Raw genomic sequence first — 13,110 nt, forward strand, 5'->3', positions numbered from 1 at the left:
GGCATTTTCTGATTTAGGTATTTTTTCAGTATTTTTAAAAAGAGTGGCAGCGCCGTGCGCTCGGCAAATTTCAACCACTTTTGAAAAAAGTAGGCGTCGTTTCAATTGTGAAGCGTCAGTCATTGTGCAAAGTTTGCGCAGCGGTAAATTCAGAGAATCTGAAACAAAAAAACTTCATTCGTCTCTTATATTTCCTTAAAAGGTAATAAATTCAGTCTTTCTTTGTGCGTGTCCGACTCGAGTCTCAGCTCAAGTCTGGGCTGCGACGGCAGTCGTAGGCCGTTTGCCGATACGAGTGTACATATTTGGTTCGTCTTTTTCTTCAATTGCAGAAGCCAAAACCAATCCAAATAGCAAAATGTGTGACGAAGAGGTTGCCGCTTTGGTTGTCGATAACGGTTCCGGCATGTGCAAAGCCGGCTTTGCCGGTGATGACGCACCACGCGCCGTTTTTCCATCAATTGTCGGCCGTCCGCGCCATCAGGGCGTGATGGTCGGCATGGGTCAGAAGGACTCGTATGTGGGTGATGAGGCGCAGTCCAAGCGTGGCATCTTGACTCTTAAATACCCCATTGAGCACGGCATCGTGACCAATTGGGATGACATGGAGAAGATCTGGCATCACACATTCTACAATGAGCTGCGCGTGGCTCCCGAGGAGCATCCCGTGCTGCTGACCGAGGCTCCACTAAATCCCAAGGCCAATCGCGAGAAGATGACTCAGATTATGTTCGAGACCTTCAATACTCCAGCCATGTATGTGGCCATTCAGGCTGTGTTGTCCTTGTACGCCTCCGGTCGTACCACTGGCATCGTTTTGGATTCTGGCGACGGTGTCACCCACACCGTGCCCATCTATGAGGGCTATGCCCTGCCACACGCCATTTTGCGTCTGGATTTGGCCGGTCGCGATTTGACCGACTATCTGATGAAGATCCTAACCGAGCGTGGCTACTCGTTCACCACCACCGCTGAGCGTGAAATTGTGCGCGACATCAAGGAGAAGCTGTGCTATGTCGCTCTAGACTTTGAGCAGGAGATGGCCACCGCCGCCTCTAGCTCATCGTTGGAGAAATCCTATGAGCTGCCTGACGGACAGGTCATCACCATTGGCAACGAGCGTTTCCGTTGTCCCGAGTCACTTTTCCAGCCCTCGTTCCTGGGCATGGAGGCATGCGGTATTCACGAGACTACCTACAATTCGATCATGAAGTGTGATGTTGATATCCGCAAGGATCTGTATGCCAACACTGTCTTGTCCGGTGGCACCACCATGTATCCAGGCATTGCCGATCGCATGCAGAAGGAGATTACGGCTCTGGCTCCGTCCACCATGAAGATTAAGATTGTGGCGCCACCAGAGCGTAAATATTCCGTCTGGATCGGTGGCTCTATTTTGGCCTCCCTATCTACATTCCAGCAGATGTGGATTTCCAAGCAGGAGTACGACGAGTCCGGCCCATCCATTGTTCACCGCAAATGCTTCTAAGCAGCATAAAGAACAACAACAACAGCAACATCAAAAACAAACACACTGTGGCTGACGTTGGGCGTGGTCCTGTCTGTGTACGCTGCGCCTCATACACACACAAAAAACATTGCATTTGATTTCCTCTTTCATATAAGGGATAGGTTAGAGAACAAAGGAGAGAATTGCCGGGCGGCAGACAGACGCACACAGACAGGACATATGCACCAGCACCAGAAACAGGAACAGCAAAAACAAAGAGAAACTACATTTTTTTATAACAATTTTATACGAACTCATACCATATAACCGCACACATACACACGTCCACCCACACCCACACACATACACACATAGTCACACACACATATTACACATAAGAAATTAGCATATTTTTGTGTTCTATCGAAATTCACGAGTTCATACGCACATTGGTATTATTATAAAAATATATATATGCATATATGTATGTATTATTCATATTCGGCATTAAACATTAAACATTCTCAAGCATCCCTACATATATTATTATGTATTACACATACTCAAAAATACCCAAAAAAAAAATAAATAAATAAAAATAAAAACAAACAAAAAGAAAATTAAACTAAAAAGCATTTGTAACCGCTGCGAAAATAAGAAACATCAATAAAAAGCGTTGAAGAACTGAATATGGCTAAACGACTTTTCATATTGTTTTGTGTATTATTACATATTAAGCGGGCATTTTGTATATGACTAAGACATAAGTTAATGCAAATGAGATTTGTCAGCGCGCGGGCGTCTGTCGATAAGGCGGCGGCTTACTAATGCCCCAAAGATGTTCGATTTCAACCCAAAAATAAACAAAAGCTCAGTTCGCAGGAAGTGTTTGGATTAACAAATGATATACTTAACTACACATATTATTGTTCTTATTCTTTGTAGCTGCTGTTGCTGCATATGCGGGGCATGATTCGCCGCGGCTTATCAGCGTGACGAACCGCCCAGCCGATCCCCCACCCACCCCTGATTGATTGGCAGCACAAAAAATAAAAACAAAAAATAAACAGCTGTGGTCGACACAGCCGTTTACCTTAAAAGGCAACAATTACAGTCTAGCTAAACATATATGTACCTGCACATGTCTGTCTGTACAATTGTAGAATCATGTGTTCCTCTTTTTTAGCAGCAAATGTGCCGAGTTTATGCCCGAATTAATCGACAAGACAAAAGTAAGCGATTGTCGGCGGCGTGCTGCTCGACTGACTCAGCGGCAAACATTGGAAAACGGAATCGTCATCAATTGGCAATTGTTTTGTGTGTGCCAGTTCTAGTGAGTGTATTTGTTTGCCTGCTTGACCACAATGTCAGGGTAGCGCGACGGAGCGGGGCGTGGTGCGGTGCGGTTTGCCAGACGACATTTTAGGCAGGGCTTTCAATGTGTTTTTTTGTTTTGTTTTGTTTTAGTTCAGAAACTCGCATTGACCAAAAATTCAATCAACTATTATTGACCAGTTCGGGACCTCACACACGCCCATATGTGGAAGATCAAAAGCGGTGGCCTTTAAAAAAAATTGTATATATATATAGTGACATATCCATAGTCGCACCCACCCTTTAACATATCTTAGCACATAAGCATAAGCACAATTATAAACATTTCTAATATTGTAAACAAAGAGCCTGGTGATAACATCGACATTGGTCAAGATCAAACTGTCCCCCTTTGGTAGACATAAACAATTCACCCTAAATATCACGCCACTGTCAATGTTCCCATCAGAGTACTATCCCACGCATAATTGCTGACGCAGCTCAAACTTCACTCAATTTTGACTCAAACTCTCTCAAAGCGAAGTTTGCTAAGCGACCGCAACAGTTAGATAAATCAGTTCATATTCGGGAAGCAAATCTGAATGTACTCAACAAAAGTAGCCGTTAAGTGAAAATAATAAATTGAAATATATTTTTTTATAGTAACCTAACGTGTAAAACTTAATTGGCGCAGCCGGTAGGATACGTCGGGAAAAATTAAAGATCGCTAAAGGATAATTAATTCCCAGATCTAACGCACAATCGCGACCGAAAGTGTTGTCGGAGTGTAATAAAAATTTTCTCGAATACGTATCCGCACAAGAACCTTCGGGTCATTAGTAGCTTAATAATATTGACCCTTTGGGCAATAAAGCTACTACAGTTAATAACGACTGGCTTTGCATATCGTTTGATCCCTGCAATACGTTATTACTGAGTCTTTTTAAGACACACACACAAAAAAAAAAAAAAACATTTACACAATAATCCATCACAAACTTTAACTTAAAATAAAAGTGCAAAATCAAAGAACAATAAAGTTCAAACCTACAAACTCAAAACTATTCAAAAAAAAGTGTATTACACCAAGATGACAATGGAATTATCAGAACAACACCTCAACCAGGCCCTTTCACAACTTAGACAGGTGCCAAGCTTTGACGGATCAACGGATCAACTAAACGCCTTCATTAAAAGGATAGATTACATCCTACACCTGTATCCAACCCGAGATGTTAGACAACATAGCATCTTATACGGAGCCATCGAATTGCAAGTCACAGGAGATGCTCAGAGAATATCACAAAGGACAGCAGCCAACACTTGGCAGGAGCTGAGAAACGCATTGATTGAAGAATACAAAGTGCAGACACCATTTGAAGAACTCCTTCGACGCTTATACAACACGAATTACCAAGGAAACGTCCGTAAGTTCATCGAGGAGCTCGAGAATAAATCTTTTGTTATTTTAAATAAGTTAGCACTAGAAAATATACCTAGCAATACAACCCTTTATACAAATGCTATGAATAACACAATCAAAGATGTTATTACAAAAAAATTACCAGATAGGCTTTTCATGATGTTAGCCAGACACGACATTACGTCGACACAAAAACTAAAGCAAGTAGCTCAAAGAGAGGGATTATATGAAAATAGCGTTACTGAAAAACCTAAAAATAATAATGTTCAGGGAAATCCAAATAACAATCGTAGGAACATGGGAAATTATCAGCAAAATGCTAACCCAACCACCATTTCAAGTGGCTATTCCAACACGAATCAGAGTTATCACGCACAAAATAAACAGCATAATAAGTCCGAAGACAATCAGAAAGCTCACCACGAGTTCCAACAGAAATTAAGTCAAGGTAGATACCAAAATCCCTTAAACTACCAAAATCAGTCCCATTCACGCTTGAATGCACCAAACCCTCCGACTAAACGTCAAAGAGATAGTAACAGTGGGCAGATGAAAATGGATACATCCGAAAATTTTCATCAGCAAGCCTCGGAACAAACAGAAGAAATCCATTCATAAAATTGATTATGAATGACGAAGTTCTAAAATGTGTCATCGACACAGGTTCAACCATAAATCTAATGAAAACAAACCGCTTAAATTTTCCAGTTTACAACGAAACATTAAAGGTTCACACCATAAATGGTGTTATTGAATTAAAACAAAGTATACGATTAGGAGCAAGCAAAATTTGTCCGAGCAAACAAAAATTCTATATTCACGACTTCTCAGAGCATTATGATGTTCTGATTGGGAGAGAATACCTTGAGGCATGTCAAGCAAAAATAGACTATGCACAAGGATCCGTAACCTTAGGAGAATTTAACTTTTGTTTTAGATATAATGACGAAGAGGTCGAAGAGGACATGACCGCACAAGAGTGCCTTGATCCACCCTCAACAGAGGACAGACCATTTAACTTCGCTATTAATAATGAATTAATAGAAAACAATGAGTTTAGGCTAGAGCACCTAAACTCAGAAGAAAAAGAAAAAATAAAAAAAGTTTTACATGAATTTCGTGATATCCAGTACCATGAAGGTGACAATTTGACTTTCACTAGTACAATTAAACACAAAATTCTAACGAAACATGAGGACCCAATTTACAAGCGTCCATACAAATATCCTCAAATATACGATGAGGAAGTAAATAAACAAATAAGCGATATGATAAAACAAAATATCATACGTAAATCCAAATCCCCTTACTGCTCACCAGTAATAATCGTTCCAAAGAAAAACGATGCATCTGGAAAGCAAAAATTCCGGTTAGTCATAGATTACCGCAATCTCAATGAACTAACTATTAATGATAAATACCCTATCCCGATCATGGATGAAATATTAGACAAACTTGGAAAATGTCAATATTTCACAACCATTGATCTAGCCAAAGGCTTCCACCAAATCCAAATGGATCCTGGTTCAATACCCAAGACCGCATTTTCGACTAAACATGGCCATTACGAGTACACTCGCATGCCATTTGGTCTTAAGAATGCACCTGCAACGTTCCAACGTTGTATGAACAATCTCTTAGAAGATTTAATTTTTAAAGATTGTCTGGTCTACTTAGACGACATTATTATTTTTTCCACTTCATTGGAGGAACACATTTTGTCGCTACAAAAGGTATTTAAGAAGCTTAGAGAAGCTAACTTAAAACTACAGTTGGATAAATGCGAGTTTATGAGAAAAGAAACTGAATTTCTCGGTCACATCATCACAACTGAGGGTATAAAACCAAATCCCAACAAGATACAAGCAATTGTCAAATTCCCAATTCCAAAAACCCCAAAAGAAATTAAATCATTTCTAGGATTATGTGGTTTCTATAGGAAATTTATACCAAATTTCGCTAATATAGTAAAACCATTAACACTTAAATTAAAAAAGGGAGCAAAAATCAATATAAAAGACAGAGACTACGAGCTAGCGTTTGAAAAGCTAAAAGTACTCATAACATCCGACCCAATTTTAATATACCCTAACTTCGAAAAACCATTTTCATTAACTACAGACGCGAGTAATATGGCAATAGGGGCCGTCCTTTCGCAAGAGCATAAGCCTATATGCTATGCAAGTAGAACTCTCAACGAGCATGAGTTAAATTATTCAACGATTGAAAAAGAATTATTAGCAATCGTTTGGGCCACTAAATACTTTAGGTCCTATCTCTTTGGTCGACAATTTCAAATCCTTAGTGATCACAGACCACTCGTCTGGTTAAATAATATGAAAGAACCTAACATGAAATTACAAAGGTGGAAGATCAAGCTAAATGAGTTTGATTTCCAAATTAAATACGTCCCAGGAAAAGAAAATTATGTGGCAGATGCTCTGTCCAGAATTCAATTAAACGAAAACTTCTTAGGCGAAGATACAATTAGCACAAGAGCAACAATACATAGTGCTCAAGAAGACAACAGTAACCATTTACAAATCACAGAAAGACCACTTAATTATTATAATCGACAAATAGAATTTGAAAAAGGAACCGAGAACGAAACAAAAGTTACGAATTACTTTCACAAAACCAACATAAAAATTACGTACAAAGACATGACTAATACGCATGCCAAAGAATTAATAAAAGAATACTTATGCACAAAGAAAAGTGTGCTATACTTCCACAACGAAGCAGATTTTCCAATTTTTCAAGAAGCCTACTTAGAAATAATAAGTCCGAATAATTCAACAAAGGCAATGAAAACTAGTACAAAATTAATAGACCTTCAAACATACGCAGAATTCAAAGAATTAATATTAAAAAAGCACAAAGAATTATTACATCCAGGAATTGAAAAAACTATCAATTGGTTCAAAGAAACCCACTATTTCCCAGATTATCAAAATCTAATTCAAAATCTAATAAATGAATGTGAGATTTGCAACATCGCAAAAACAGAACACAGAGATACAAAATTAACTTTCGAAATAACTCCGGAAATCGCTAATATCCGAGAAAAATATGTAATGGATTTTTACATAGTAGGAGATAAACAATTTTTATCTTGCATTGATATCTATTCAAAATTTGCATCATTAATAGAAATAAAAAGTAGAGACTGGCTAGAAACCAAACGAGCTATATTACAAGTGTTCAACCAAATGGGTAAACCCATCGAAATAAAGGCAGACAAAGACTCAGCTTTTATGTGCACAGCTTTACAATTATGGCTAAAATCAGAAGCAGTAAATATTAATATAACCACTAGTAAAAACGGTATATCCGACGTAGAACGATTTCATAAGACAGTTAACGAAAAACTAAGAATCATTAACAGCGACTCAGACGTCGAAAATAAACTTACAAAATTTGAAACTATACTCTACACGTACAATCATAAAACAAAGCACAAAACGACTAACAGAACACCAGCGGACATATTCATATATGCAGGTACACCAGAGTATGACACTCAAGCTAATAAAGAAAAACTAATAAATAACCTCAACAAAAACCGAAGAAACTTTTAACAATTTAATTGAACAAAGTAAAGAATTCAATAACCTTATACAAATCGAATACCTAGTAGAAAAATTAAACAGAGAAATAAACGGCTTAAAAATAGCCAAACGCAGCAAAAGAGGTTTAGTTAACATAGTAGGAACAGCATATAAATACTTATTTGGAACATTAGATCAAGAAGACAAAGCAGAAATTGAACAAAAAATAAGCAACTTAGCAGAAAACAGCGTTCAGGTTAACGAATTAAATTACATAATAGAAGCTATAAACAAAGGAATAGAAATCATGAACGAACTAGATCAAGAGAAACAAAAAGGAAAGAAATTAGATATCCTTATATTTAACTTACAACACTTTACAGAATATATAGAAGACATTGAGATGGGAATGCAGCTCACAAGATTAGGAATTTTTAACCCAAAATTACTAAAACATGACTATTTGTTGCATGTTAATTCTGAGAAATTGTTGAATACAAAAACTTCCACTTGGTTTAAATCAGATACAAACGAAATACTGATAATATCCCATATTCCTCGAGAAATAATAAAAAGCCCGGTATTCGAAATAATTCCATACCCGGATGAAAATAATAATATTTTGACAGAAATAGCTCATGAAAAATATTTTACCCAAGATAAAAAAGTTTATAGCAGAGAAACAAAAAAATTAATTAATAATGAATGTTTAACAGGAATTTTAAACCAAATAACATCAGAATGTAGTTATACTAAAATTTTGCAAAATTTTCAAATCAACTACATAGAACCAAATATAATTTTAACTTGGAATTTACCAAAAACTATATTAAACCATAATTGTATAAATAACGAAATAACAATAGAAGGAAACAATATAATAAAAATCTTTAATTGTTCATTGCAAATTAATGAAATTTCAATTTCAAACAATATGTTAGATTATACTCAAAGCATTTACGTAAGCAATGATGTTATAAAATTAGAACCACTTTCGTTTGTACAAACGAAACAAATTATAAATGCACATACAAAATTTAACAATGTATTCCAGATAATTACAATAACCATATTTGTAATCATATTAATAAGTTTAACACTGTATTTGACATATAAGTTCAAAAGCATACCTAAGAAATTAATTATAAAATATAAAAAACCCAAAGTAGAAGAAACACCTACAATAATAGGAGATATACCAATTGTAAAAGAAGAAAATGTTACACTATATCCAAACTTAAACACCTGAGGACAGGCACTTTTCTAATGGTTGGGGGAGTGACATATCCATAGTCGCACCCACCCTTTAACATATCTTAGCACATAAGCATAAGCACAATTATAAACATTTCTAATATTGTAAACAAAGAGCCTGGTGATAACATCGACATTGGTCAAGATCAAACTGTCCCCCTTTGGTAGACATAAACAATTCACCCTAAATATCACGCCACTGTCAATGTTCCCATCAGAGTACTATCCCACGCATAATTGCTGACGCAGCTCAAACTTCACTCAATTTTGACTCAAACTCTCTCAAAGCGAAGTTTGCTAAGCGACCGCAACAGTTAGATAAATCAGTTCATATTCGGGAAGCAAATCTGAATGTACTCAACAAAAGTAGCCGTTAAGTGAAAATAATAAATTGAAATATATTTTTTTATAGTAACCTAACGTGTAAAACTTAATTATATATATATATATATATATGCATATATATAGACAGCCATATATATATGCGTCTATGTTTATATATGCTCGCTTTATTATATCATCGAAATTGTCAATTTCTTGCGTATATATTTCACAATTTATAGTTCAAAAGTTGTTACATATACGCATATGATTTGATCAAACTTATTATATTGCAATCGTTATACATGTATATTGTTTAAACACATATATATTTTTTTAAAGACAGTTTTCTAGTTACAATTAAGTTGTGACAGTTCTGCATAAATTGTTTAAAAAAAAAAAAAATCGGTTTGTTGAATAATTCGATTTGAGTACAGTTTGAAAAAGTTTTCTACTTATTTGTTTTTTGATTACAGTTGCTTTTGTTAATGTTTATATACTTTGTGCATTGTAGGTAGAAGCAAAACGCATAGTGGCAAATCATTTGAATACATACTAGATAAGAAAACATAAGTACTAGGGTTAGCATTATAAAATCAGCCTTCAATTCATGCTTTCTTGTTTAAGATATATACGTAGTATAGGTATTTAACTTAGTTGGGCTCGAAATTTATTGTAAGTATAAGCAGGTTATTGCACTTCAGTCAAAAGACAAATAAAAACAAAAGTGTGTTATCAATAATCAAAATAATACTCACCAATATAAAAACATGAGCTACAAAAACTGAAAAATCAAAATTGAAACCTTAGCAATGACTATTTTGGTTGTTTTTTCTTGTTTATATAAATTAAGATAATAAATTTTTATTTTGATGTTTTTGTTCACTAAATGTACATGAATTCGTGTTTGAATGCGTTTAATTTAATGGTTAAAAATTACAATTAAAATGTATAACATTAATAATATGGAGTTTACTTTATTGCATTGCATTATTAATTACTTTTAATCGTTTTACATTTACTTTCTTTTTTCATTTTTGTTTTTTGTTTTGCTTTTTACGATTATACGATAAAGATAAAGCATATATGTCGTTGATTATGTTGAGTGTGTGTGCGTGTGTGTGTGTGTGTGTGTGTGTATGTGTGTGTATGTGTGTATATGTGTGTGTTTGTAAGGTAAGACACGTAATGTTTTTAACTAAAAGCATAAATATATAAGTATTTAAATATCGTTTATAATGGCTAAATAACTAAAAAGAACAAATATGCATATAAAGATCCTATAAAAAACTGTGACTTTATGCGTTTCGTATATATATATATATATATATATGTGAACTATATGTATATGTATGCGTGCGCCATATGATTAGTAATACATCTGTTATATAGATATATGCACTTTATATAAATCAGCGTTCTAGAATAGCGCTCGATTGAATAAATCATGACGATATATGTTACATACACAGCTATATAAATGTACATGCGTTTTATGAAACAAAAGAAGTGTTTTGAAATCAAAAATACAAATATTAATACACATACATATAATTTTTTATATATATATATATAAATATGTATATATATCTATTTATATATATATATACTTTCATTCTTAGCACACTGCAATCCGCCTGCCCTAAACACTAAAATCCTCCTGCCTTAAACGCTAATAACATGTAATTCCTATATATTTATATATGTTTGTATATATATATAGATATCTCAATATATATATATATATATTGATATCTAGACGTACACTCAGCTCTTGGTGGAGCGTGGGATTACATATTTGCCTTTCCTTTGTTTCTTTATGATGCCATAGAAAATGTGTGCAAAACTGAAATAAGTAATTAAATAAGAATTGTCCGTTTTGGGTTGCTGTTTTACGGCGCACGTTTGCTTTATGTTTCGTTCTTCTTCTTGTTGTTGTTGCTGTTGTTGGTCTGCTCCGCTTGGCTGGCTGCAGCGCCGGGCGCCACTCTGTTGCAGCCAGTTTGCCAATGTTTGGCAGCGGGCGCATAAAGCATTTATCAGTAGGCCTGCGCCTCCTTATAGTCACTCTGATCGGATGTATAGAAGTCCTCGAGCTTCCATTGCAAGGTTTCGAATGTGGGTCTGCGCATCGGATCCTTGTGCCAGCACTCCAGCATAATCTCGTACAGACGCTGTTCACAATTGGGCGGCATGGGCATACGATAGCCGTGCTCCACCTGGGTTAATACTTCGGCATTGGTCATGCCTAACAAAAGGGGAGGGAATAGACGAATTTAAGTATTGAAAATATAAATTGATTATATTTTATCCACCTGGATAGGGTATGCGTCCGTAGGTGACCAGTTCGGTGAGTAAAATGCCAAAGCTCCACACATCCGATTTAATTGAGAATTTACTATAATTGGCCGCCTCTGGCGCTGTCCATTTAATGGGGAAGCGTGCGCCCACGCGTGCCTCGTATTCATCCTCCTTGATTAGTCTTGATGATGGCAAATAAAATTTGATTAGATTCAAATTACAATTGAAATTTAATTTTGAATTCGTTGTAGTTACCGTGCCAAACCGAAATCGGCAATCTTTACGATATTCCCATCGCCAACGAGAACATTACGCGCCGCCAAATCTCTGTGTATATAGTTCTGCGATTCCAAATAGGCCATGCCAGCGGCTATTTGGGCAGCCATATCGATCAGCGTTTGCATTTTGATGCTACGACATTTGCCTGCAATTGCTAAAAGATATTAAAAACACATACATCAGAACTATTTAATGACACGATGGATTGATAAAGCGTTTGTCGAGAGGCGTTCATGAATCAAATGCTGTGTTAGTCAATTTTGTGACCCATATCCCGACATACCTTGCAGATATTCCAATAGGGAACCATGCTTCATGAGCTCTGTTATAATATAGATGGGCTCTTCGACGGTGCAGACCGCATATAGCTGTATGAGCTTGGTGTGGCGTAGTTTCTTCATTATTTGAGCCTCGGCCAAGAAGTCCTTGGGATCCATTGTGCCTGCAAGTCGGAATTTGAGAAATGTTATAAGCTAGATAAAATGTTCTTTAAAAGCAGTTTTCACATTAAGGTGCTAGCAGAAGGAAGCTAAGAACAAGTTCAAAAAAATGTTCTTTTATACACTGTATCCAATGGAAATGGTTTTTTGCAAATGTATGTAACAGGCAGAAGGAAGCATCTGCGACCCTATAAATGATATATATTCTTGATCAGCATTAATAACTAAGTCAACCTAGCCATGTCCCTCTGTCTGTCTATCTATCTGTCTATCGTAGATCCTTCTAGTTCCCGATAATCGATAATTTGCTCCATTTTCAAGAAATCGATAAAAAGCGATTTCCCATTTAAATTTTATAGCATATTTGGATCATATTTGGATCAAGACAAAATAAGATATATACATTTTTAATTAGAGAAGAAAAAAATTAGGTATTTAAGAAAATATGAAGATTTTGATTCAAATTCGAAGGTCACTATTTCAATATTTAATTCCGGTATGAAAATCGGATAGGAAAGTTTCCCATTTGAATTTTTGGGTATATTTCGATCAAGAATCTCATTTGACTTACCCGACTTGAGGGTTTTGATAGCCACGGGCGTTGTATTATTCCATAGTCCCTCCCAGACGTCTCCAAACTGTCCGGAGCCCAGTTTGCGTACGAATTTTAACGAAGTTCTGTCGATTTCCCATTGATCGCGTGTTCGATGCGATAGGCCCTCGGTGACAGGTTTTTCAATCTGCGATAGAGTACAAATTCATTAGTTTTACAAACAT

At 36.0% G+C, this 13,110-nt stretch overlaps 2 protein-coding genes across 4 annotated transcripts in view; one reads left to right on the forward strand and one right to left on the reverse strand.

The window, feature by feature from the left end:
- The first annotated feature begins 43 nt into the window (after nucleotides 1-43).
- Nucleotides 44-2,149, forward strand: Act42A (Actin 42A). The gene is made up of 2 exons (XM_002059299.4): nucleotides 44-202; nucleotides 333-2,149. Exon 2 carries the CDS (start codon nucleotides 359-361, stop codon nucleotides 1,487-1,489), a length of 1,131 nt encoding a protein of 376 aa, XP_002059335.1. The 5' UTR covers nucleotides 44-202; nucleotides 333-358; the 3' UTR covers nucleotides 1,490-2,149.
- A 7,610-nt stretch (nucleotides 2,150-9,759) lies between these two features.
- The window catches only part of Src42A (Tyrosine-protein kinase Src42A), a 47,779-nt gene continuing 44,428 nt past the window's right edge, over nucleotides 9,760-13,110 (reverse strand). For 2 of the 3 annotated variants that reach the window (XM_002059300.4, XM_070210352.1), the window contains exons 6-10: nucleotides 12,905-13,073; nucleotides 12,177-12,335; nucleotides 11,870-12,047; nucleotides 11,629-11,795; nucleotides 9,760-11,561 (exon numbers count right to left, since the gene is read on the reverse strand). In XM_002059300.4, coding sequence (XP_002059336.1) covers nucleotides 11,353-11,561; nucleotides 11,629-11,795; nucleotides 11,870-12,047; nucleotides 12,177-12,335; nucleotides 12,905-13,073 — 882 coding nt within the window. In that variant the 3' untranslated portion in view covers nucleotides 9,760-11,352. The remainder of the gene's footprint in view (nucleotides 11,562-11,628; nucleotides 11,796-11,869; nucleotides 12,048-12,176; nucleotides 12,336-12,904; nucleotides 13,074-13,110) is intronic. The other variant, XM_070210353.1, reaches the window with a different exon arrangement.

The sequence above is a fragment of the Drosophila virilis genome, chromosome 5 (assembly GCF_030788295.1).
Source record: "Drosophila virilis strain 15010-1051.87 chromosome 5, Dvir_AGI_RSII-ME, whole genome shotgun sequence".
In the NCBI taxonomy this organism is placed as follows: domain Eukaryota; kingdom Metazoa; phylum Arthropoda; class Insecta; order Diptera; family Drosophilidae; genus Drosophila; species Drosophila virilis.